Raw genomic sequence first — 23,930 nt, 5'->3', positions numbered from 1 at the left:
CCATTCTCGCTCGCAAGGAGGCCGAGACCCGACGCCGCCCTCGCGCGTCCCGTGTCACAGGAAGGCAAGCGCCGCCCCGGCTGGCGCCGCGCAGCTCAGCTGTTCTGCGGGACCGCTACGCGAGAGCCACAGCGACGATTCACAGGGCCAGAAGCGACAGCGCCTGGCGCGCACAGTCCCCGCCCCCGCCGTCTCGCGCGCGCGCGCGCAACTTCGCCTGTTCGAGGCGCGCGCGTATAGACACAGGCAGCCAGGCGCGCACTCGTTCGCCCGCGCCGGCTCGTCATCACTTTCGTCGTTTCCAACCCCCTTCTCGTACTCGCGCGAGCTCAGTCGGGTTCCTCAATCGTGCCGCCGCCGCCGCCGCAGCCGCCTGCTGCTGCTGCTCCTCCTCCTCCTCCAGCGTGTCCCCCCCCCTCCCCGCCGCTCAGACTGTCACTCCGGTTCAGGGCTGTTGGTACAAACACCCTCTTCAAACCTTGTCTCCGCTCACTTCGACAGCGGACGAGGCCGGTATGTCCGGGCAGCAACAGCAGCAACTGCCGGCGACGGCTCCTCAAGCGCCGGGCAACCCTACCTCCTCGCCGGCTTCGGCCGCGCTTCTACTTCACCCTCCACCTCCGCCGCCGCCACCCCCGGCCACTTCGGCCCCGCCGCCACCCCCTCCGCCGCCGGTTGTAGCGGCAGCGGCAGCAACGACAACAACAGCCGTCGCCACCTCAGCTGGGCCCATGTCTACCGGGAGCGGTAGTAACGCCCCGGCCCCGTACCCTCACGGTGGCGACCCGGCCCTCAACGAGCAAGAGAAGGAGCTCAAGCGGCGCCTGAAGCGGCTGTACCCGGCCGTGGACGAGCAGGAAACGCCGCTGCCCCGCTCATGGAGCCCGAAGGACAAATTTAGCTACATCGGCCTCTCGCAGAACAACCTGCGCGTCCACTACAAAGGTGAGAGGAGGGGACAACAGACAAGGCCGAAGCCGCCGCCACCACCCCAGCCCCCTCCCAGCCCCTCCGCTCCAACAGAGACTTGCAGGCAAACTCCTAGCTATGCTAGGGAGATTGGTCCACAAAAACGCGAAATGGTGAAGAGGCTGGATTGTTTCTTTTGGATAGGTAGACACAAACCTAGGATTCCCTCTCCCGTCCACCCCCGCATTCCTAAACCAACAGTTGGACCAGTAAATCCGTCTTCCCGTGACGTGTTGAATCGCCCTTGCCCTTCTACCCCCGCATCCCAGTTGATGCAGGACCTCTCGCTTGCTAATGATTTGTATCCCCCATCCTCGGCAAATAGTACTGACGCCACTACCAGCAGCTCTCTAAGTCACCCACTCCCAAATAGCTTGGATGGCACCTTACCCCTTCCCCAGTACAGTCAAACCCGCTTCCTTGACTCCTTTTGTTTTTTCTGTTATTCCCTTCCCCCCGCCGCCCCCCCTTCAATCTTCTACAGCTTCTCTTCGCTCACTCGAATCGGGTTATAAGCAATCAGGCCTATTCTTTTTGGAAACTAGGCCTTGTATTACATTTTCATCTTAAAACAGATTGCTTTACTATTGGGATTTTGGGATGTTTGTGTATTTATGTATGAAAGAGAGAGAAATATGGGTCTTTAATCTGTGAGGCCTTTTCTTTCCTCCCCAGGTATATCACTTCCTTAGTGGGAAACAGCAGCATCTTGAGAAGAAACAGCATGGGGCAGGGGGCAAATATAAAAAAATAGAACAACAGGAAATAACTCTCATTGGGTCTTCTGAAGAATTTAGGAAGTCAAGTGGAGATAATTTGACTTTATCCCTCCCTCTTTGTCTCTCTCCACCCCTCTCAAAGATGTGGGAACACTTGGATGATTTTTAGCTTTCTGGTTTGGGGAGGAGGGTATATAAACTGGCAGACTTCTTCAGCCGATCGGCTCTCTTGTTGAATAACAGCTTGGGGTTAGGGGAGGAGCAAGCAAGGCAGTCAGTGTGACGTGTCCAATTAAAAATAACCAGTTAGGGCAAGAAATGTGTGTTTGTTTAGCAAGAGAGCAAAGGTCAGCAGAACTGGGAAGAACAAATGTAAAACTATTTAGCATGGAAAAGTGAGAAAGATTAAAGAGCCATTGTTTGTTTATGTTTAGGAATTAGTTTTATATGTAACATAACGAATCCTAAATATAGTTTAACTATTTGACTTCTTCAGTTTCACTTCCTTTTATATGTTAAATTATTCTTCTCCACCGTTACCCTGATACTAGTATCGGGAAGCAGTGGTGGCGAAGACAGTTGATATTTCTGTTGTGCTTTTTAAAAGTAGAAATGACATGCAAAACAATAAATTATTAGATAATTATTAGAAGAGGCAGCTAGTAAGTACCTGTTACAGAACTATGCTATTAAAACTCAAAGTATACAAATTTATGCAACTTTGGAAAAACACATATCCATTGTTCTAGGCTCAAACCCGGAGCTGGATTTGAGCCTAAAGGCAACCTTTGGTAAGATTGTCAGATGAGTGTATTAAAAAAAAAAGTGGGTTGGGGAAGCCATTGTGGTTCACCTTTCCCACAGTATAAAATGGTGATTTTCAAGTCAAGTTTTGATAAAACTTTCTTTCAAAAAATGTAGACAAATGATAGCAAAACCTTTTAGCTGACTTGTTCAGTAAAATATTCTATTGCAGGTCCTAATATGCACTCAGTACAAAATAGTAAATATTGAATTTAAACATTAAGTTTGATGCAGACTTTCATTAAATTCATTATTCCTGGCATTCTGGATGGAACTGAATAGTGGATTATTTTTTTTCCCTGTGCTTCAGCACTGAATTCTTTGACATAGAGACTGAAATTGTATTTCAGATCCTTAGACACAGGCATGACATTTCAGATAACCAGGAACCATTTTTAAAATTGAAGGCACTGTGATATTTGGAGAAATTCTATATAAGGAATTGAGTGGTTAAGATGTAATGCTGAGCTATAGCTTAAGCCTAGCCTTCCTACTGGCTTGTACATTCCCTTTGTGGCATAGCCACAAGAAGGAGTTCTGAAGCCTTTGCTTCTATTTTTGGTTAATTGTAGGTTGCTATGTTGCCCAAATCCAGACAAACTCTGACTGATCTTAACTATGATTAATAGAAACAAGTCCAATTCAGACTAGTTCATGGCACTTTCTTGTTTCACTAACCATCACTAAGATTAACTGCATAGGGGCTGGAGAATGTGCCAGTTTCAGATTAAAGAGGGGAGGGGGACATGTAAGTCCAAGGGCTCTCTAGGCTAAGTGGAACTTCTGTATTTTGAGAGGTTCAGGTATTAATGTTCTCATAATAGTTTGGTTTAGTATTGGTATTTCTTTGCTAAGGTTTGCTTGTTATATGACAGCTCTTACTTTGGACATAATTTGTAGCTGGATCAATTACCTTTTCTATGTTTTGTTGTGGCTTTTTGTGTTATTTTTTTGTATGATATTTTGTTAACAAGAACATACAGCAAAGGAGTGGTTTGACTTAATGTAAAAGTATATTTAGTGGCTTTTTTTCCTTGTAGTGCAATGCTTAAAGAAAGTGGTGTTACACCTTTTTGGAAAAATTATAGTGAACTATGACTGCATCTGTGACAAAAAGGAAAAGGCTACATAGTTTATTACACATAGACAAGTATGCTACATTTGGTAATTCAGTTAATTGAGAATGTTGAAGAAGAAGTGTTGAAGACTTGACAAGGCAGTTATCTCTTGAACCAACCCCAGTAAAGAAGTGTATCTAAAGATGTAGTGATGAGGGTTTACTTTCATAACAACAGCTTACCTGGACTTAAATAGGAAAATGGTGAAATACTTCTTTCTTTTCTGTTGTGAGGGATGGTACAATTTCCAGATAGAAGAGCTATAGCAGCCTCGCAGTATAAACTACAACACCTAGTGATATCAAACATCATGGAATAAAAGAAAATGGTAAGATGTTTAGAAATTAACATCTGCAATGGCTAAAGGATTAGAAAATGGCAAAGAAGGTATTAAATAAAAGAAAAATATTTATTTGGATGTCATGATATTCCAGTTAAGATAGATTTTAATTTGTCATTTTGGAAATTAGACATATCAACATAATAAAAATGTAAAAAACTATAATAACGGGATTCCTTATTAAACTCTAGGCTCAAATGGAAGTTCGAAACTGTCAAACATTAGAGAGATGTCCATAGCCAGCTTTGTTATAGTAGAATAAAAAGTGCTATTTTTTTGTTTTTATTTTATCTAATATTTAATAGTGTCTCTTTAGTGTAGTACATTGCAGCACAGAATATGGCTACAGGGTATAATGCAAAAACTTGTATAATTGTACTTGTACGTATAACTCAGCACTGACTCATAAACTAATGCAGTAATATAGTTAGCATTATGCTGCTTGTAAATCATATGTAAAGACTATATTTATTAGAAGTTTACCTTAAAAATCTACATTTTATCGTGTATAAGTAAATAAAAGAAGTCTGTCTTAAGTTGCTTCCTAACTCAGGTGGCATACATGGAAACAGGAGCAAGTGCTGTTTTTTCCTGCGTTTCCTTTTGTGCCTCAAAGAAGTTCAGAAAACATATGCTCTTTGCTCTGAGTTATATAGTGATTGTTGCATTTCTAACCCTATGCTTTGTGTGGGTTATCTGCTCCCCCCCCCCCCCCAGTAGCACCCACATGGCTGACTACTTAAACATCTAGCATTTTATTTTTTGAAAATATTTTAAAAACATTTAACCTGTGGATGTGGTGGAAAAATAGCTTTGTAATGAACCCAAGGGCCAGCAAGCACTGTATGCAGCCATATTCCAGGAAAGGCCAAGCCTCAAGATTTGACACAGCTGGCCAGCCATGATTGTATAAATATGATTTCAGCTCTGAACTGGAAGAACACATTTTCCCTGAATTTGATCTGTGGGAAAAAGGTAGATCTGCTTAAAATTTAGTGAATTTGCTTACACAGTTCTCACTACTGAAATTACACGTGTTTATATGCATCTTCAGTTTGCACTGGTTGAGAACCCAAGCAGTGCAATTCCAGTTGACTATCCTTTGGTTTGGATAGTCATTTGAAAAAATAAATTGTGTATCTTGTAATATATCTTGTGTTAACATTATTTAAGATTACTAATAGACAAAGGGAATATATTAGAATTACTCTTTGTTGGGTGACATGCTGAAAAGGAGTTGTTCTTCAAATAAGATATTAAAATAGTATTTTTTTAAAAACCCTTTTCAAAGCAAGAAACATTTAGCAGTTAGGCAGCTAATCACTAGTGATAAAATATAATTGTTTGATTAAAATATTAACTTTTTAAATAGTTTGGATATTTAATGCTAGTTTGATATTTTATATAATCAATGTCATGGCAGAAATATCATATAGAAAGTAGTCATAGTCTTCTGCATTTGCTAAGGACAAAGTCCCATTAGTTCCAGTGAAGCTTAAGTTTGGTACCATTGGTAAAGGATTGTAGCCAACCATAAAAATAAAATATTTACATATTAGAATCTTCTTGTTTCTCTTTTTCAGTGGTGATCAAGCATGTCATTGCCAAGCATGGAAGCTAGATAAAGTTTCAACTCCAAAGGGGAGCATGCCTAGAGTTGACAAATTTTGATTAGTTGAAACTTCCAAGCTGAGGGAATACTTGAGTTTCCCAAGGTGTGATTTATTTTGATTGATCCTAGATGAGAAGGCCAACTAGGTTTATTACTTGTAAAATGTCTGTCAGGGAAGTGCCTGTGTTCCATCAAATACATCTTACTAGAATTCTGTTGATGTACTGCCTACCCTGCTGCCTGACAAGACTTGCTGGCTAAGCTCACTAAGGTCGTCCTCAGTGTTTTTTGATAACTTGATAAGCTTTTTGATAACTAGAGATATGAATAGTCAAAGCTTCTTTGACAACTTATGATTTCGTGACCACCATGGGCATCTCTTACGAACATACTAGCATGTTGACATGACCATTAGGTCATACTTCTTTCTTTTTTTGCTATAGGTACAAGAGGAACAATCTGTGTTTGGGTAACCTTTAGTAACTCCCTTATCAGGACAAACCATTCATGGTAGCTGGAAGGATAATGTTTTATAGACCCTTCATAGGTGGGGAGGCAATGAAAATTTTCATCCTCAGAATCTACTGTGTTGAGTATCCACTGTTTGTGGATATCCATTGTTTGCACTGAGGAAGTGAAGCTCTTTTACCAATGTTCTGGCTGATCTATTAGAAGGTTAAAATGATCTTGGTGGTTTATATGATCACTGTTAAATGTCTCTTCCTACCTGCAAATATCAAGGCAGCAGACAAGTTTGCAAAGGAGCTGCTGGTGGTTGAGCAAGAAGTGGCAAAGTTCCCCTTTCCCTCCTCCCATTTTTCTTGGTGTTCTTTGTTCTAATCCCAAGAACAGGATCTAGCTTTTTAATTGATTTGTAAGCTATTCAGGGAGCCTTTTTACTTAAAAGAAGGGGTATAACTGCTCTGAATAAATTAATAAATAGATAAAACTTGGGTTGGGTTCCTTTTTTCAGTCTATCTAGCAATTTAAAGCTTTTTGGGGAACAAGGAAATATGCAGATTTTATGACTGTATATAAGGGGTTGGGATCAGAGCAGAGATGGGGACAGGAAAGGAAAGGAAAGAGGAGGATGAGAATAACGCACAATAAGCATAGCTTATTTGAAGGGGGGGTTGTGGTGTTGTACAAACCCACTCAATATGTTACCTACACTATCAGAGACAGGGGGTCTTTGATTGCCACTTGCTGAGGAACATAAGCAAGAAAGTGTTCTTGTGTTAATGTCTTATAACCCTGTGGTTCACCATGTTGGGAACAGATTGTTTGACTGGAAGGGCCTTTAGTTTATGCCAGTAGGGTGGCTCTTACATTTAGTTCATCATCTGCAGACTTGTTTCCTATTGCACAAAATATTAAGTTAACCAAGAAATAACAGAGCATAGGTATCTCCTAATATATGTGAAAAATAAACCAAAGTGGTGGTGTATCACTTAATTATTGTATACTTTCATGAACTTTTGGTGTTGCAGTATGTTTGCTGTAAATATAAAGAACACTTGGAAATCGCAACTGTTTGTAAATTGGAGTGGCCGGCATGTGGCCTGGAGATCTCCCATTACATTTGACAAACCCAAAACACAGATTGGCCCTCTCATACATAGCATTGACTGTGTGTGACCACTCTTTACAAAAATGGCTTTTAGTGTCCCAGGTGAAAATTCACCTCTGTGGCTCTTTAATGATAACAATGTGTATGAACTATAAGATAAAAGGCTAGAACTTGTCCTCCAAGTCATGACAGTGAGTAAATACATGCATATTCCTTGTTATTCACTCAGAATAGTGCGTGATTAACGATTAATGGGGCATGATTAACTGAGTATCTGTATTCATTTCTGGAAATATTAAAGTTGTAGCTCTTTCTATTAATTTCAAGTTCAGGAGTAATGCTGAACTTTTGAACGAAGGTCAAAAGGTCAACTTTTGAACAAAGTGGATAAAAATCAACTATTTTTAAAAATTAAACTTGTAAAAAATACTGCAATAATAGCTGGGTTGATGTTCAATAATCTAAATAGAAGCACATTATCCCTAAATTTAATCTCTAAAATGAATCAGTGCCTGTACCGGATACACTGGCTATAATGGGAAGTCAAAAATCCTTACTTAATAAACTAGGATAGGCACAGGCACTGTGCAAGTGTGCATAGCCTGTTCATTTCTCACTTTGTACAAGCAGCAAAACAGGGCAGGACAAGCAAAACTTCCCACTATGTGAACTGGGAAATGTGGTTAGGTTTTTTCAAAGAAGCTAGGATTCATAAGCTAAATCATGGCTTCTTTGGAAACATTTAAATATAGGCCCCATTTTTCAATGTTTAAAAACTAAATCCTGTCTTGTTTTGCTGCAGACAAAGGAAGGAGTGAAATGGCAAGAATGGGGTTGCTAGTGCATGTACATCACAATGCATATCCTGGTTTATTAGATCAAGACTGCAAAGCTGAGCGTGACGTGCAAACTGGGATCACAGAGTTAAGAGTCTTGTCTATGTAAACAAAGAACCAGTTTGATGTAGCTTAAATGAAAACATAGCTTAACTTTACGTGCATGAGCTTGAAATGTGTAGATGATCAACTGTAAAGGCTTATTACATTTTTAAATTAAGCATGTTTTGCAGCTTATTTGATCTTGGTTTTTAGTGAATTGCCATTATGATAACTGAATCTTATAAGTATCACATATACCTCATTTGATAGCTGCTTTATCGTCACTCTTTAATTTTACTAAATATTATATGCTGAATTGTATTTTGCAGGCCATGGAAAAACACCAAAAGATGCTGCATCTGTTCGAGCTACACATCCCATACCTGCTGCTTGTGGAATATACTATTTTGAAGTTAAAATTGTCAGCAAAGGAAGAGATGGGTAAGATTTTAGTGCAACTTTATTTCAGATGTACTTTAAGTCATATAATGCAACAATTTCTAAATTTGTGTTTAAAAAAGTCTTTGTTCTGGTACAAAAGGGCTACTGCAGTTTTAATGCATATATCAGACTTTCTTCACATATTTAAAAGTTCGTTTCAAGGTATTGGACTGAAGACTGGTGCAAATGTAACCCAGCATTCTATCTTCAGTTTATAAATAGTCCAGAGCAATTAAGTTCTCTACTTGACCGACCTGATTGCATTGTAAACAGACAAATTTAGTTTCCAGTGGTAATTATGTAGTTTCACTTTCAAATGGAATTAAGAAGTTCCTGAAAGTTTTCCTGTGGAAACAGCAGTGCAAATGAATCCATCTTTCATTGGAAAATGTTCAATACAAACATTTTCTCATGCAAATTACCCAGAATAGAAAATATTCTGGAAAACCTACATTATGTACCATTTCATCAGTATGGATGACAGATGTGCAATAAAAGCATTGCCTGGAAGCTGTTGTCATAGGGTGACATTTTGCTGCATACCTATTTTTGTTTATTATTTCCTTTTGATACTACCTAATAGTCAAGGCTCTCTGGGCAATTAACAAAGTTAACATTTAAAAAAGAAATTAAAAGCAAACAAAAAATTTAAAACAACAAAACCTTACTAGCAATTGCATCAACATAGAAGCATGGCAGTGGAAAAGAATAGAATGCATTATATAAAGATAAAGTTAAACTATTAAAATGCTGGAAATATAAGAAGGTCTTTTATTAGAAAGACCAAGTAGAAAGGTCTGCTTGCTGCCAAAAGGAATACAAAGTAGGTTCCAGACACCACTCTTTGGGGAGCTTATTCCACACTTGGAGTGCCTCAACTGAAAAGGCCCTCCCTCTTCATAGCCACCTGCCTCACTTCCTTTTGAAGGGACTCCTAGAGACACAAGATGTTAATGACTTTCTTTGACTCCTTTTGGCTACTGCTTTTGAATAGTCAGTTTCTGACTTAATGATGAAAAGGGTCCCAATAACTTAGATGTATAATAACTGTAGTGTTGAAATGATCTGTTTCTAATTCCAGCTTGGTTACGACTGAGTTTCAGATAGTAATTGTCTTTGGAAGAGTCTCTGAGCAGACTGACCTAGGTGCTGACTAAAAATAATAATTTAATATTGATGATATTGTTATTATTAGAATTTCTTCTTTGCCTTTCTCTTAAAAGAGCTCCAAAGTGACTTACAGTAAAACAAACAAAACATACAAAAGAGTTAAATAATTTTCATTAAAACACTAAAACATTAATACAGATAACAATGTTGCAGCCAGACATACTTCTTGGAGAGGCTGTTCTTCAGTCCTGGAAGAGGTACTCTGAGGAAGGCCTCAGATGTTAATCACAGAGTATGGGTAGGTTCATTTTAGCAAAAGTACTCTGTCAGGTATTGTAAGTTTGCCCAGACTGAATGTTCAGCATCTAAACAGTTTGCATTGTTTGAAGTGAAATGTGATTGATGTGGAACTGAGCTGTAACATGAAGTTGCTTCTACATTTCATTTTGGAAGACTTGAGTTCCTGTTCAGGTCAGGTGACTATGGTCACATAGCTATCTGTCCTTATAATATGAATGTACAGGATCTGCCTCAGTGTGGTTGTGAGATGAATATTGAATTTAAATTGCATCTAAATTATTAATGATGTGATAAACATTTCCTTTAATTTACGCTATTTACAAAGTGCTGGAAGATCTGAAATCAATTGTGGTAATGGAGACAATTTTAGACTTGAAACTTAAAAATTAACTTTGTCCAGCCTTGGATTTGCTGGATAGACTTACCTCCCAGCCTGACTTCATTAGAGGAAACATTGAAATATCGGACTTATCAATATATTATTGTGAATTTGAATGAGGTAGGATTCTTAATAAAATGAAACCAGTTTAATTACAGTTTGACATTATCTGAATGAAAGTTGAGTAATTAGACATGTGATTATGGATAGAAGTATACTTGATCAAATATGGGAAACTGACCTGTATGGTTTGTACTAGTTTTTCATATGCACTGGGTTAGGATCACAAACTCTGAAAGCAACTCCCATAGCAAATATTCCTGTGGTTTTCTGGAGGTGAGCTCTGGAAATATGCTCTACCAGTGCAATGTTATGCACATCTACTCAGAAGTAAGTCCCACTGAGTTCAACTGGTCTTACTCTACAATTCTAAGTATAGGACTGCAGTCTAAGTAGTTTAATTTTGATTTTACATTTTGTATTTCCCTTTTATAGCATTCCATAGTGTGTTTATACTTCCAAGCCGTATTGCATAACTTGTTTCTCTTCATGCTGGATTCTATCTCCTAGTTGAAAGCACACCTTTTTCTTTCTTCATCCACAGCTTATTCTTTTTAGGGGTTATAGTGTTACTCAGTGCTTTTTTTGTAAAAAAAAGGAAGGAAGGAAGGAAGGAAGGAAGGAAGGAAGGAAGGAAGGAAGGTGCCGGAACCCATGTCCCTGGTCCCCACTGGCAGTAAGCACACACACCAATCCCGGAGCAGTCTCTCACTATCAGATAGCAGACACAATAGCAGCCTGCAGGCACTATGTTAATGATGTTTGCTGCTGATCTGCTACACCCGTTTATAAAATCCATTGAAAAAAAGGTGCCGGAATGCCCGCCGTTCCGGTGTGTTCTATGACAAAAAAAGCCCTGGTGTTACTAGATAGCATCCAATAGTTGGTTGTGGTAATTTGATTATCTTAGAATATTTACATGTAGCATTTCATTTGTATATTGATCTTGCTGAGACTTTAAGCAAGTTCTTTAAGGAAAATGCAGACAATTCCTATTTGAATTGGAATAGACTTACCTCCCAACAGGATAAAGAGGGAAATAGCAGAGACTTGTGGATAATGTTATTGGGAAGTAGAAGATTTCTAATCAGCAGTTAGACTGTCTCTAAAACCCTAAAATGACTTTCTCATTTTATGTCGGGGATATTGAAAAAATGAAAAACAGTACCACATGGGTTTGAATCTTTTTCTTCACATGCGTGCACATGCACGCACACACACTACTAGCCATCTGTGAGGTTAAATAGTTTTCTTTACTTACTTAGAAATATTAGACTATGGTATTTTTCCTGTTAGCCCACAGATATCTAACAGCAAAAGCTGGGCTAGTAAACTGTGGGTTATTACATCTTATGAACTTACCTACAAACTGCTTTAATGGTTTTATTGGTGTTTCTAATTTATTAATCTATGCAGAAGAGCCTACTGGTTTAACACCTTTTGTTACAACATACACTTACGAATCACTTTGTTTATATACTGAATAGTGTAGTTGATCAAGTGTTTTTAACATTATGAGTAAAATAAACTGGAAAATCATTATAAATATAATTCACAGCTTCTTTAAAATAACAAAATTGTATATTTTAGAGAAGACTGTCACTGCTATAAGTTTTTTTTAAAGTATGTATGATAACAGTGGCTGTTCTAAGCCCTAATTCATGCAACACATCAGCCTACCATGTTGTGTTGTTTGAACCCAGTACAGTTTCCACTGGATAGCTTATTTCTCATGAGCAGACCTTCGTGAGAACCCATACCTGTTAAGGCTGTTCCTGCCCATCTGAACCAAGCAGGGCAACCTCATCTTCAGTTTTCAGGAATGACCAGAGAGCTGCCTGGCAAGAGTGACAAAAGGTCCTAGCATTCCTTGCAGTCTCAATAGTGCTGCTTTCATTCTCTGTCATTTCTTCTCGATGCTCTCTTCATCTAAAAATAGAGAAGAAAGGACACTGGCAAACGTCTTGAGTAAGTTCACTTTCATTTTTATGGTCCTGTGCAAGTGTACAGGAGTGAAAGTCCACTGTTATGAAATTTGTTTAAATTTCCCCTCCATTATACTACTGTCTTGACATTTGTGCCATTTCCCCCTTTGTTTTATTGATCTGCCTTGAGATTTGTGCAATGTTCCCCTTATTGTTACTTCTTTGTCATTATATTTGTGTGTGCTTAATGAGCCTGCTAACTACTCCATAACTCCTATAAAAATGTGACAGCAAGCTATGGAGACCAGTTGAGGAAAACAAGAAAGGACAAAGGGCGGTGGGGAAGCTAAAAGTGCCGGTGGCTGCGGAAGAAAAGGTATTTTGGGTGTTCAGATTAATGTGAAACAGCTCTAAAATGGTGTTCAGTGGCAAGAAAAGCTAGGAAGTGGGGGATATTGAGAAAAGCAAACATGAATATATTTGTCCAAATATTGGAAAGGTGATCTTGAGCTTGTGCTCAAGACTACAAGTCCATAGGGGGAAGACAGGTTTTTAAAAGCTTGAGAATGTATTCTCGCATTCATTAGGGGTTGAAAATTATTTTGGTTTTGTGGGAGAGATGCAAAAAGATGTAGAAAAGAAGATCTTTGAAGGCAATATTTTTACTTAGGGTAAGATGAAATATTCTTTAATAAAGTTATTTTCTAGCATCTTCCTCCTACCCCCAGGAGATGGTTACCCTATACAATATCCAGCCCTTTTTCCTCCTTCCTATTCCACGCAATTCTTTTTCCTGAGGGTGAGAGGGAATGTGCTTCAAATAGAGGCTTAGGATTCTTTTGCACATGCACTCTGCCAAAATATATTTGTTTAGTATTCAGTGGCAGCAGAGGAGAGATGGCCTCATTAGTTAGATGCTTCATTTTCTTCAGTGGAAGGTTGGGATGGACATGGCGGCAGCAGGAGCAGCAGAAAAAAACTTTGAACATTGGGAAGGAAATTGACAAGAGTGGGATATCAGTATGCTGGGCTAAATATGAGCTGGACAGTGTTCTGCAAGAATGCAATTTCCCCTCCTCATTTTTTTAAAAAGTTTGTGAATGTTTTACTGTGTTTTTCAGAGTTTTTTTTTTTACAAAAGGAGTGTCCCTTAGGAGTCAGCAAACCCAGCATATAGTTGCAAAAGGCTTGCTGATATAAGGACTGAGGAAATGAGTTCTGTTGCAGAGAAGCTTGGGGTATATGCCACAATCTGCAAGAGGACTGAGGAGACAAACAAGCTGTGGCAAACTGCAGAGCCCACGAATGTCTGCCAGCTTGGAGAGCAACCAATGAAACAACCCATGATAGCTTGTTCTCAGTGTGGCTTTCTGTGTAATGCAGACTGGCCAAGTGGCTAGATTGTTTATAGAATGTAGCATATGTTGTGATTCTGTTGTGGCTGCATATTTACATCACATGGATTTAAAATAAATGCATAGTATTAAAGTAATGTCAGTAAGCATTTGTCTACCATCTTGCAGTTTTTCTCAGTTACCCAGTCTCTCAACTTGCATTTGTAATAGCATAAGATGATATAGACAGTTGCTGCTGTAAGCGTAACAATCTTCATTCACTAGTCTGAGTAGGTTGTCAGAGCTTAATACCTGGAGAAGTTGATGTGTTTTCTTCTGTGGAGCTACTGGGAGATTACATGAACCATTGTCCTAGGTGCTGTATAGCACCACAGGATTGCATTACCCATTATTTACATTAAAGTCACTTGATGCTGTTAAGTTTTTTAGGTAAAAACAAGACCCAAATGCTCTGTCTTTGTAAAAGATACAAACCATCAGCTTTTTTAAGAGGTAGGTTTATTGTACTCAACCTGCTGTAAAATAAAATCAGATTACTACTGAAAGCTATTACTGTACAGCAACCTTCTTCAGCCTGTTGCCCTCCAGATGTTTTAGATTACAACTCCCGTTGGCCATGTTGGCTGGAAATGATGAGAGTTGTTCAACACATCTGGCAATCACAAGGTCTGGTCTACATTTTTAATTTACTAAAACTGAATCTGTGACCTGCATATAATAGGTTATTAAAGCTTGCTTTTTATTTTAAAAATGAACAAGGGATGGAATATTTGAGATAAAGGTCACACAATAGGTCCTGTATATATTACCTTGTTACAACCATCTGATTCTAGACTGTCAGCAACAGTGAATAGATATTGCTTGTTTGTTGACTTGGTGCATTTTTATACTTGGAAAGCTGATGGTCTCTTGCTTGATTATGAAGGAAGTAACTCAGTGATTGAGAAACAGAGGCAAACAACCAAGCCATGAAACCTGTGTCTGAAGGAATATGGAGGGGAGAAAAAGTTAATTGGCTTGAAAGAAAGTTTGCTACTTCCTAGCTCATCCTCCCACTAGTTTTCTGAGACGGGTTCGTAGGACAAGGTGAAGTGAGAAGGGGTGAACTAGTGAACCTGCAGTTATAAGCACACAGGCGTAATAGGTTGATGAATATTAACTTACCTTGAATAGACACTGGGCTAATTAAAATGCGCATGTGGTGTATGTAGTGGGATGAGATGGGAGATAGGAAGTAGGCAGACAGTAAGACTAACCTCCTAGTACCTTATCCAAAGAGGGAAAAGGGGAGGACTGTGGCGGATGGGTTGAGGAGTACAAGGAGCTGCTTTGTGTGTTTGTACTTTGGAGAACTTCTGATAGAGTGGGCTCTCCCTGTCTCTTGCAATAAACGAAGGAATTGCCTCACTCTGATGGTAGTCTTGGTTATTTAACTTGAGGAGAATTATTTTCACAGCTTTTTTGCATAAAAATTAGAACAAAATTCACCATTGTCAAGAGCAGTAGCTAGTGAATAACTGGTGCTCAACATTTTTAGGCATAGAAAGGTAATCCAATACGTAGCTTTGTTCCAGAGTAATTACTCTTTTTTCTTTTTTGGCTGTTGTTAGAGTTCTTTGCAAACTTGTGGCTTCAGGGCACACAACATTTTGGTAGAATGCACCACATTCTAGACCAGTGATGGTGAACCTTTTAGAGACCAACTGCCCAGACTGCAACCCAAAACCCACTTATTTTTGCAAAGTGCCAACACCGCAATAAAACCTGAATACTGAGGTTTTAGTTTAGAAAAAACAACTCATACATTAACATCTTTTGTCTTAAAAGAAAAACACAATAACAGAACTTTCAGTGATACAAACAGCTTTTTATTGAAAGGTAAAAGTTTGCATTTGGAGTGCTTTTGCACAATTAATGTGATCGAAAGCATGCAAATGCAAGTAGATAAAAAGGTACCACTTCGGTGGGAAGGTAACAGCGTTCCGTGCACCTCGTTGTTTAGTCATGCCGGCCACATGAGCATGGAGACTGTCTGCGGACAAACGCTGGCTCCCTCGGCTAGGAAACGGAGATGAGCACCGCCCCCTAGAGTCAAGCATGACTGGACTTCACGTCAAGGGGAAACCTTTACATTTAAAAGTTTGCATTTGGAGTGCTTTTGCACAATTAATGTGATCTTTGCTGTTGTATGCATGCTGATAATTTGTCAAAACTTGGCTCCTACCTCATTAGTTTGAGAGCAACACATGCAGCACTCAGGTCATCTGTTAGTCTGTTTCTTGTATCAGATTTGATATAATTCAAAGCTGAAAACAGCTGCTCACAAGCATAAGATGATCCAAACAAAGTAAGAAAAGCAATCCCAAGTGCTTTCATTGACTTAAAATTATTTGGCAGAGAATTCCACACTTTAAGGATATAATCTTAGATATTAAATTTCAGTTTTTCATAAGAAAACTCAAAGCTAAAATCTTGTGTTAATAAAAATGATTGTATTAAAACTCACAGCCAGTCCAAGCAAATATATATATATCCTTGGCAGCTCACTAACCGACCATGTGAAAGCTCAGACAAGTCATGGCTAATGAGTACTGGCTCATGATGTCATTGCCTGGCTCTGCTACTCATTTCGGAGCATGCGCATGGCCCCTTTGTGTGCTGTTGTTCGGCTGCTGGGGCAGCTTGGCTTGCATTGCGACAGAGCGGGCTCTGCTTGCCTGCTGCAGCACATGTGCCATAGATTCGCCACCACTGTTCTAGACTATCAAAAGATGGAGTGCCTTGTTGGCATCCAAGCAGGCATGAATAAAACATAATTCTAACTAAATCAAAGAGTACTGGCTGATGTATTGGGGTCCCAACTTGCAATATGGATGAGTTTCCCAGTGTAGACAGTGTGACCAGTCACCTACCTTAGAATTTTCAGTAGGCTTATTTTGCATTTTTTCTGTTCCCAGAGCACAGTGCCTGATGTTTTTTATATCAGCAGCAGGAGAAGCAGAGTACTAAAAGATCTGCTTTAAGAACATGAGAGAGAGGGAAATGATAAATGCCCTGTGTGTGTATCTAATAATGATAAATTTTACAGCTTATTTGGTTAGTCTTATGTCTTTTGGGGCATTACAACAACGAACTACCGTGGGTTTTACTGGAAAGGCCAATACAAACTGTAGTCATGGTGATGTCATAACATACTTATATTATGCAACTCTGGGCCAAATTTGGGGGGAGGGATTAAAAATTAGTCGAGTGAAGTAAAAAGAAAAAACTGCTTCAGTTGTACATCATCTTGGCTTCCTGCTCAAATATGTAGAATACAGGGACTCCTATTAAATAGTGCTACTTACCAATGTGTTTGGATGGGTGATTAATGTGTCCCTTGCCAGAATGACTACAAGATAAGTACTCTTTTCTTTTCAAAATCTATCAAATATGAAAAGTCAGTTGATTATTTGTGTATGATAGCCTGAGATATGCAGGTACATTCTAAATAAGTGAAGTTACTTCTGGACTGATAGTATTGTTCCCAGTTATATTACTCTACTCCAATTGATAAATGAATTAAAGTTGCTGTCATTGTTCTTTGACAGATCATTATTTAACAGGCATTGACTTGGGTTCACATAATTTAGCAACCTATTGTGGGTTGTGCAAACCTGGATCAGTTTCTCCAGAGTGGCTTGTTAATGGGCAACAACCCTTCCCCCCCAACACACCATATATTGTTGTAGGGCTAGTTGTACCTATAATGGTTGTCATAGTTTCTCAACCTGGATAACTGACCCCATCAGTTACTGAGCCTCTTGGCAAGTAGCAGAAAACACTTGTTACTATTGCTAAGCTGGTCCTAGGTGACAACAAGTGCCAGCTGCCCCTAATGTGCCCATGTGGTCTTGGGGCCAGCTGGCAGTGGCCTTTTCCTGTGCCCATTGCAATAGTGAGCCGTTTCAGGCTCACCACAGGTTTTTTGCCTTTAACTTTTTTCCAGAGATTACAAAAGTCAGCTTGACATGGCTTGCTGGATCCCTGTTTGACAGCTACCTTTAGCTCCCAGAGAGCACCTCACTTTGCCCTACAACTGTCAAGAGAAACACACATACACAGGGGGGGAGGGGGGCTGAGGCTTCAAAGCCCAAAACCTGTGCAACTGCACAGTTGAATGTGTGGCTAAAAATTGTGCTTTTGCATAAAGGATAATTATAAAGGTTCTAATAGCTGTGGGCAGCTACTAAGGTGGCAAGCTGAAAAAGGTTCATAATCACAGTAGGTGGTAGCAGCAGGGACAACTCAGTCTTCCCACAGTGTCCCCAGAATACCTTCAGGAGGACCAGGGGGAAGGAGGGAGACAACAACCCACTGTGATCCCCATCATCTGTCAGGCTCACTGTGTGGGCTATTTGCATGAGAAACAATTTACTGTGGTTTATTGCCATGATGATAGTGAACATTACCTATCCCAAGTGTGTCATATTCATTTACTGTCAGTTTTTACGAGGCTAATACTTTAGGGCAATATAGTGAAACATAGTGCTTTTTTCTCTGTTAGCAACAAAATAAAAGTTGTTTTTAATATCGAAGACTGAAAATATAATTTCTACTTATAGGTAGGTTTAATTTTATGACATTTTGTGCATTGTTAAATAAGTGCTATGGGAAACATTTGTACAAAACATGCTGAAATTGGGGGTGGGGGAGGTCATGGGTAAAATGGCAGGACCTTCCAAAGTCCTATAAGCACATGCCATCCAGTGGGCAAACTTACTGTATTCTCCTCATCTCTGATGGTTGATTCCAGTGGGAGGGAAGTTACTTATACCAACCTGAAACTGACTGTAGGCTTGTAGTCTGATGCTGGGGCCTCATGGAGTCATGGTGGTCCTGTAGATCCAACTTCAGATGTGAACACCATCTTTTAAGGTCTGCTTCAGCCTACCAACAGAAATTGGAGCTTGCTGTGAGCATAAATGGATCCTCTGGTGTGACTGTGCCCCCTCCAACCTGCTGGAGCTCCTTTCTTCCAGCACAAGCATACTTCGTCATCCTGCCGTCTCTGCAATGTCCTTCCAAGCAGCATAGGTTGCTCCGATGCTTAGTGTTTAATTTGAAGCTTTAAAAGCTGCATTATACTTCAGCTTTTTGTGCAGCTACATCTAGTCTTGTGGTCATCTAGAAGTTTGTACTGTGAAAAGTGGGTCTCTGCTTTATTTGACTGGAAAATTCTTATTAAAACACTTTTCCCAGTGTTTTGTGTCAGCAAGTAGAAAAGTAGGACTGCTCTGATGTTCTGTATCTAGTAACCGATTCTGTTCTTTGCTCATGCCATCTATCATTAATAGAATGCTTTGCATTGTTTTCCCACTGTTGAGCATATGTTGATTTAGTATGCATAGTTTTTAAATACATTCCAAACTTTCTGTGATTGATCTGCACCATGTGGGCATTTCTGAATGAAGACTTTAACTTGTGTTTTCTTTAATTTTTTCTTTCTTTTAAATGACTCTCTAGATACCTTTTTTTAAAGAACTTGGGAAAGAATTGAGACTTTGTTGCTGGCTTTATGCATGAAAGTGAATGAAAATTTAGTGGCAGCTATCATGATGCCACTGTAATATTTGTCAAAAAGAATGTTGGGGCTTTGACAACTTAGTGTTTGTAGTATAGAATTTAATATGGCAGGCATAATTTTACAACGTATCCTGATGTGTTCAGAAATTCTTACCTCCCAATTTTTGTGAGAAGAGAACTTGACTTCTTTGCTTTGATTAAATTGTACAAATCACATAGATTTGTTAGAGTGTTTACTGTTCTGGTTACACATAAATTGATGCTTGTTTTCAATGTGAATTTAAGGGTTGGGCACAACTTATAAAGGCAGGGAAACAATACTTGTTTGTTGAACATACTGTCATGCTTAAAAGTTATTCTTAAAGATGGGAAAGAAAAATGACCAACATATTGGGAATTAGGGTAATGCTTCTGTCTTGGAGAGGGGTGTTTCAGGATAGGCTTGAACCTCAGCACTGTTCATAGGAGGGAAAAGGCCTTACCAGGGACCAGTACTCCCTTGCTGAGTGTGTTTAGCTCTGTGCATTCCCCTAGAGTAGGGGTGTCCAAGCCATGGCCCTTGGGCTTCATGCGGCCCAAGATGGCTATGAATGCGGCCCTACATAAAATTGTAAACTTACTTAAAACATTGAGATTTTTTTGCAATTTTTGGGAGTAACTTATTTATTTATTTATTTATTAAAACATTTTTATGCCACCCCATTCGCCGAAGCCTCGGGGCGGCTTACAACTTGATTGTGCAGTTCTCAAGCATGAACTTTATAGACGACAACGTTGTGTTGCAATGTCACATAAAATAAATATACGTATGCTATCGCTATTTGTATGCATGGTGGTGACAGATACATGAAAATTATGTGCAGACCTTTTTTTTTTTTTTTTGCTCATCAGCTTTGGTTAGTGTTTGTGTATTTAATGTGTAGCCCAAGACAATTTTTCTTCTTCCAGTGTGGTCCAGAGAAGCCAAAAGTTTGGACACCCCTGCCTTAGAGTGAGTGGGTCTGATTTCAGCATGATTTATGTAAATGTATCTCAGATATGGGCTACAACTGGGTGATTTGTAGCTGTAATGTTATGAAGAGGGACTTGGGAGTGCCATGCTTTATATTTTGGAGAAACATTATGTGCCTGATGTACATTCCATTTCCTTCTTCAAAACCTCATGGGAAAAAATAAATGCCTCCCCTTTTGTCATTTAATTCAGTGAAGTAGTACAAGTTAGAGCAGAGACGAAAAAGAGTTACTGAATAATGTACTTCTGTTGCCAGGTTGCTGCTTTTTTAGGCACCGCTGAACCCTGCACTCTGGCATGGCTCAGCACTGATGTTTGTACTGCCCCCCAGCCCTATTTTTCCCCCATAAAGCTGTTGAGTCTAGCTGCCATTTTAATTTGCCAAATGTTGCTGGTGTAGCATTGCTCTGGGGCATTATGGGAAATGAAAATGATAGCCAACTGCCAACGAGTGCTGCTTAGAATGCTCTGCTGCCATTTCCAGATAAGTTAACCAGGGTCCACAGTTAGAGGAAGGGGCCCATCACACTGTACTTTGTCCTCCCTTACACCTGGGAGCTGGCTGTGCCTGTTTTACTGCATATAGATAGATACTTGGCTTTGTGTAGTGCAGTGTAGAGGAAGGAAGCCATTGATGGAAAGCTTGTGGGTAATTGATAACTAGATTAACTGTCTGTATTCCAATAAATGTTTACTTTGCTTAATTTTTACTTTGATTCTACTAACATTTCCTTGGAAGTATCTGATACATGTTGTTGTTGTTGTTGTTGTTGTTGTTGTTATTATTATTATTAGAACATTTCTATGCCGCCCCTTACTTAGCTTTTATAATTCCAAGTTATCTAGGTGAAGATATTTGAAGAGACTTCCTATCTGCATTTCTGGTTGAAATGGTAGCATTGTATATCAGTGTGGCCAAACCAGAGCTTGGGAGCCACATGGGGCTCTTTGAGTTTATTTTGTGGCTTGCCACTCATTGTTGCGGGTGCCCACTTGCTGCTTGTCACCTGTTGCTGCTGCGCATGGTCGCCTGCTTGCAGCTGTAAAACGTTTGACGTTTACCATATTTGGCTCTTCCATTGAGCAAGTCTAGTCCTGGTGTATATAATATATAAAAAAACTATATAATAGTTTTATAGTAAAAATGGAGTGCAAACTGGAAATTTTCCACGGGATCTATTCACTTTTTCCATTTATTTGTGAGATGCAATAGAAAATATGCTGGTTAATGCGTGGAGAAGTGAGCACAACTCATTTGAGTACAAGGCCATGTCTTTGCCTAAAATAGACTCTTCTGAGGATTAAAGTAAACTGCAGTGCTCATAGTGTTCATGTCTGTTTTATGATACTCTCACTAATAATAAAAATAAATAAAACCAGTGCATCTTTAAAAGGGAAATGCACTTTATGTAGAACCTTTTCTAAAGAAAATAGATCATATATATATCTGTGCTATATGAGTGACTGATTATGCAACTGTCATGTCATACCATGTCTTTTTAATTTAAATAGCAACCAGTAGGTTTTCTAGTAATGTTGCTCTGTTTTGAAATGGTAACTTACAAAAACAAAAAAGGTGAACTGTCTTTTATTTTGCTTTTTCAGTTATATGGGAATTGGGCTCTCTGCTCAAGGTGTGAATATGAACAGACTACCAGGTATGATGAAAACTAATTCTTTTGGCTACAAATCTTTGTTTTGATTTTGTGAGATGCAAATAATTTCATTGTATACTTAAATATTTGTTCCAGCTGAAAACTGTTCTTAGTAAGAACAGTTACTATTTCATGATGTATTCTGGGATCTAGAGAGCAGGAAATCTGCTGTACAGACTGCAGCTTTATACATTTAAAGTCACCCCAGAGTTTCAAGAGTGGTTTGTAAGATAGAAATAGGATGCCACTACAATGTGGGGACACAGAAACCCTGGTAGCTGTGTATAATTTAGCTGTAATTATGCAAATAAAATTTAGGAAAATATATCTATGACTGTGTTTCCATGTCATAAAGAGTCCTCATGGGTAACTAGCCCCAGTGGGTTGGCATATCATCTGAACCCAGGGTGCTTCCTGCAGGGTGACTTATTTGGGAGCAGCGAGCCATCCTGGCATCTTATGACTTCCTCTGGGGGTTTGTTTGACTTGTCTTGTTTTCCAAATCTCGAGGAATCTGCTTTGCAGGAAATGGCTAGGGGCTGCACAGGACCCCCTTGCTATTCTTTGCATTTCAGCCACAGAAAATTGTACAACTGTGTTCATCATTTTAAAAAATAGTGTTCTTTTTAATATTTTGCAAGTGTGCACTTGTGGTTGCCTGTTCTGTGCAGTCATGCCTTGTTTGTTTATTATATTTCTATTCCACCTTTTTTCCTTTCAAAGAACTCAAGGCAGCTTACTTAATTCTCCTCCTCTCAGTCTGATCCTCACAACAACCACCATGTGAGGTAGGCTGAACTGAAAGTCTGTGACTGGTGCAGAGTCACCCAATTAGTTTCATAGCTGAGTGGGGACTGGATTCTAGATCTCCTGAATCCCCAGTCCTACAGTCTAATCACCGTACCAGACTAGCCTCAGTTGTTAAAAGGAGCAGTGAAGTGCAGTAGGCAAGGGGGGGTGCATTTTGTTAATTTGCATGCTATTGTCAGCTGTTGATTGAAAAGTAAAAGGGGGGAAAGTGACAAAAGTAAGTGCAGCAAATATGATTGGCAACAATATCAACCCCTCAGCACTGTAATCCTATGACTTTTAAGTGATGACTTGTCATTTCTTGTTGTCCTTTACTACTTCAATACTTCACTGCAGCTTCAGTACTGCAGCTACTCTTGCCTCCCCTTTTCAGAGCACTACTATGGTTACTGTAGGTCCCTGATAGTTCATCAGAAAAGAAAATAGAATGGTACCCATTGAGTGGATGAATGTAAGCACCATTGGTGCTGGCAATCCATTTGTTCCATCTCTTTCTGCCACTTTGTAAACTTGTAAGTTTGTTTTTCAGTTGTTGGGAATACTTGTACTTTTTTGTTTTGGACTGGAAAATGTGCGCACATTTAATAGTTGGAAAGGAAATGGAGAGGAAATTTGTACCAATATAAGGACAAGGGAGTGAATGGAGAAGAAACTTGTGCACCTATAGTAATGCCACACTTTCTACAGGTGTGCAAATTATCGCACCATTTCCTTTCCAGGCATTGAATTTATATTTATTTCTCAGCCCTCCAAAATCTGCAGTTTTTAGAACTGTCATGGAACTGCAGTACCTGCAGCAATTAGAGCTCAAAAAGGGGACTTGGAAATTGATGGGGAGTTAATATTTTTCCTTTTTGAAGTAGCTGGAGATACAGGGATATGTTAAAAAGGTGGGGGGCACTGAGAAGTGTAAGTTCAACACTTAAAAGCAAGAAGATAAAATTGCGAAGGGGGAATATTTTAGTGCATTTTAGTACACCTGCTTTTGTCACTTCCCCCTCTTTTCACTTTGCAACTAAGTAAATTGATAGTTGACAGGCATACACAAATTAGTCCTGCCTTGTCAATTACCTACTCTACTTTGCTGCTCCCGTTGACATCTAAGATTTACAAGGCTATTGACAAGGCAAGGCTGCACAAAAAGGATAGCTAAGTGCCAACATGCAAAATATTAAAAATACAAATGGCATTGTGCAATTTTCAGGGATTAAAAAATAAAGCAATTTTTTATTTATTAGTCTCCTAAAAAATAAAAAGTGATGGTGAATTAATATGAGTAATGATTGGAACATGGATGGGGGGAGACAA

At 39.4% G+C, this 23,930-nt stretch overlaps 1 protein-coding gene across 2 annotated transcripts in view; it reads left to right on the top strand.

Annotated features, from left to right (window-relative positions):
* The first annotated feature begins 379 nt into the window (after nt 1–379).
* The window catches only part of RANBP9 (RAN binding protein 9), a 36,273-nt gene continuing 12,722 nt past the window's right edge, over nt 380–23,930 (top strand). For both annotated transcript variants that reach the window (XM_044426674.1, XM_044426673.1), the window contains exons 1-3: nt 380–945; nt 8,340–8,451; nt 21,763–21,815. In XM_044426674.1, coding sequence (XP_044282609.1) covers nt 516–945; nt 8,340–8,451; nt 21,763–21,815 — 595 coding nt within the window. In that variant the 5' untranslated portion in view covers nt 380–515. The remainder of the gene's footprint in view (nt 946–8,339; nt 8,452–21,762; nt 21,816–23,930) is intronic.

The sequence above is a fragment of the Varanus komodoensis genome, unplaced genomic scaffold (genome assembly GCF_004798865.1).
Source record: "Varanus komodoensis strain SLA01 unplaced genomic scaffold, ASM479886v1 scaffold17, whole genome shotgun sequence".
Lineage (NCBI taxonomy): Eukaryota > Metazoa > Chordata > Lepidosauria > Squamata > Varanidae > Varanus > Varanus komodoensis.
Note: the sequence above shows the minus strand (reverse complement) of the source record. Positions and strands in the feature narration are given on the sequence as shown.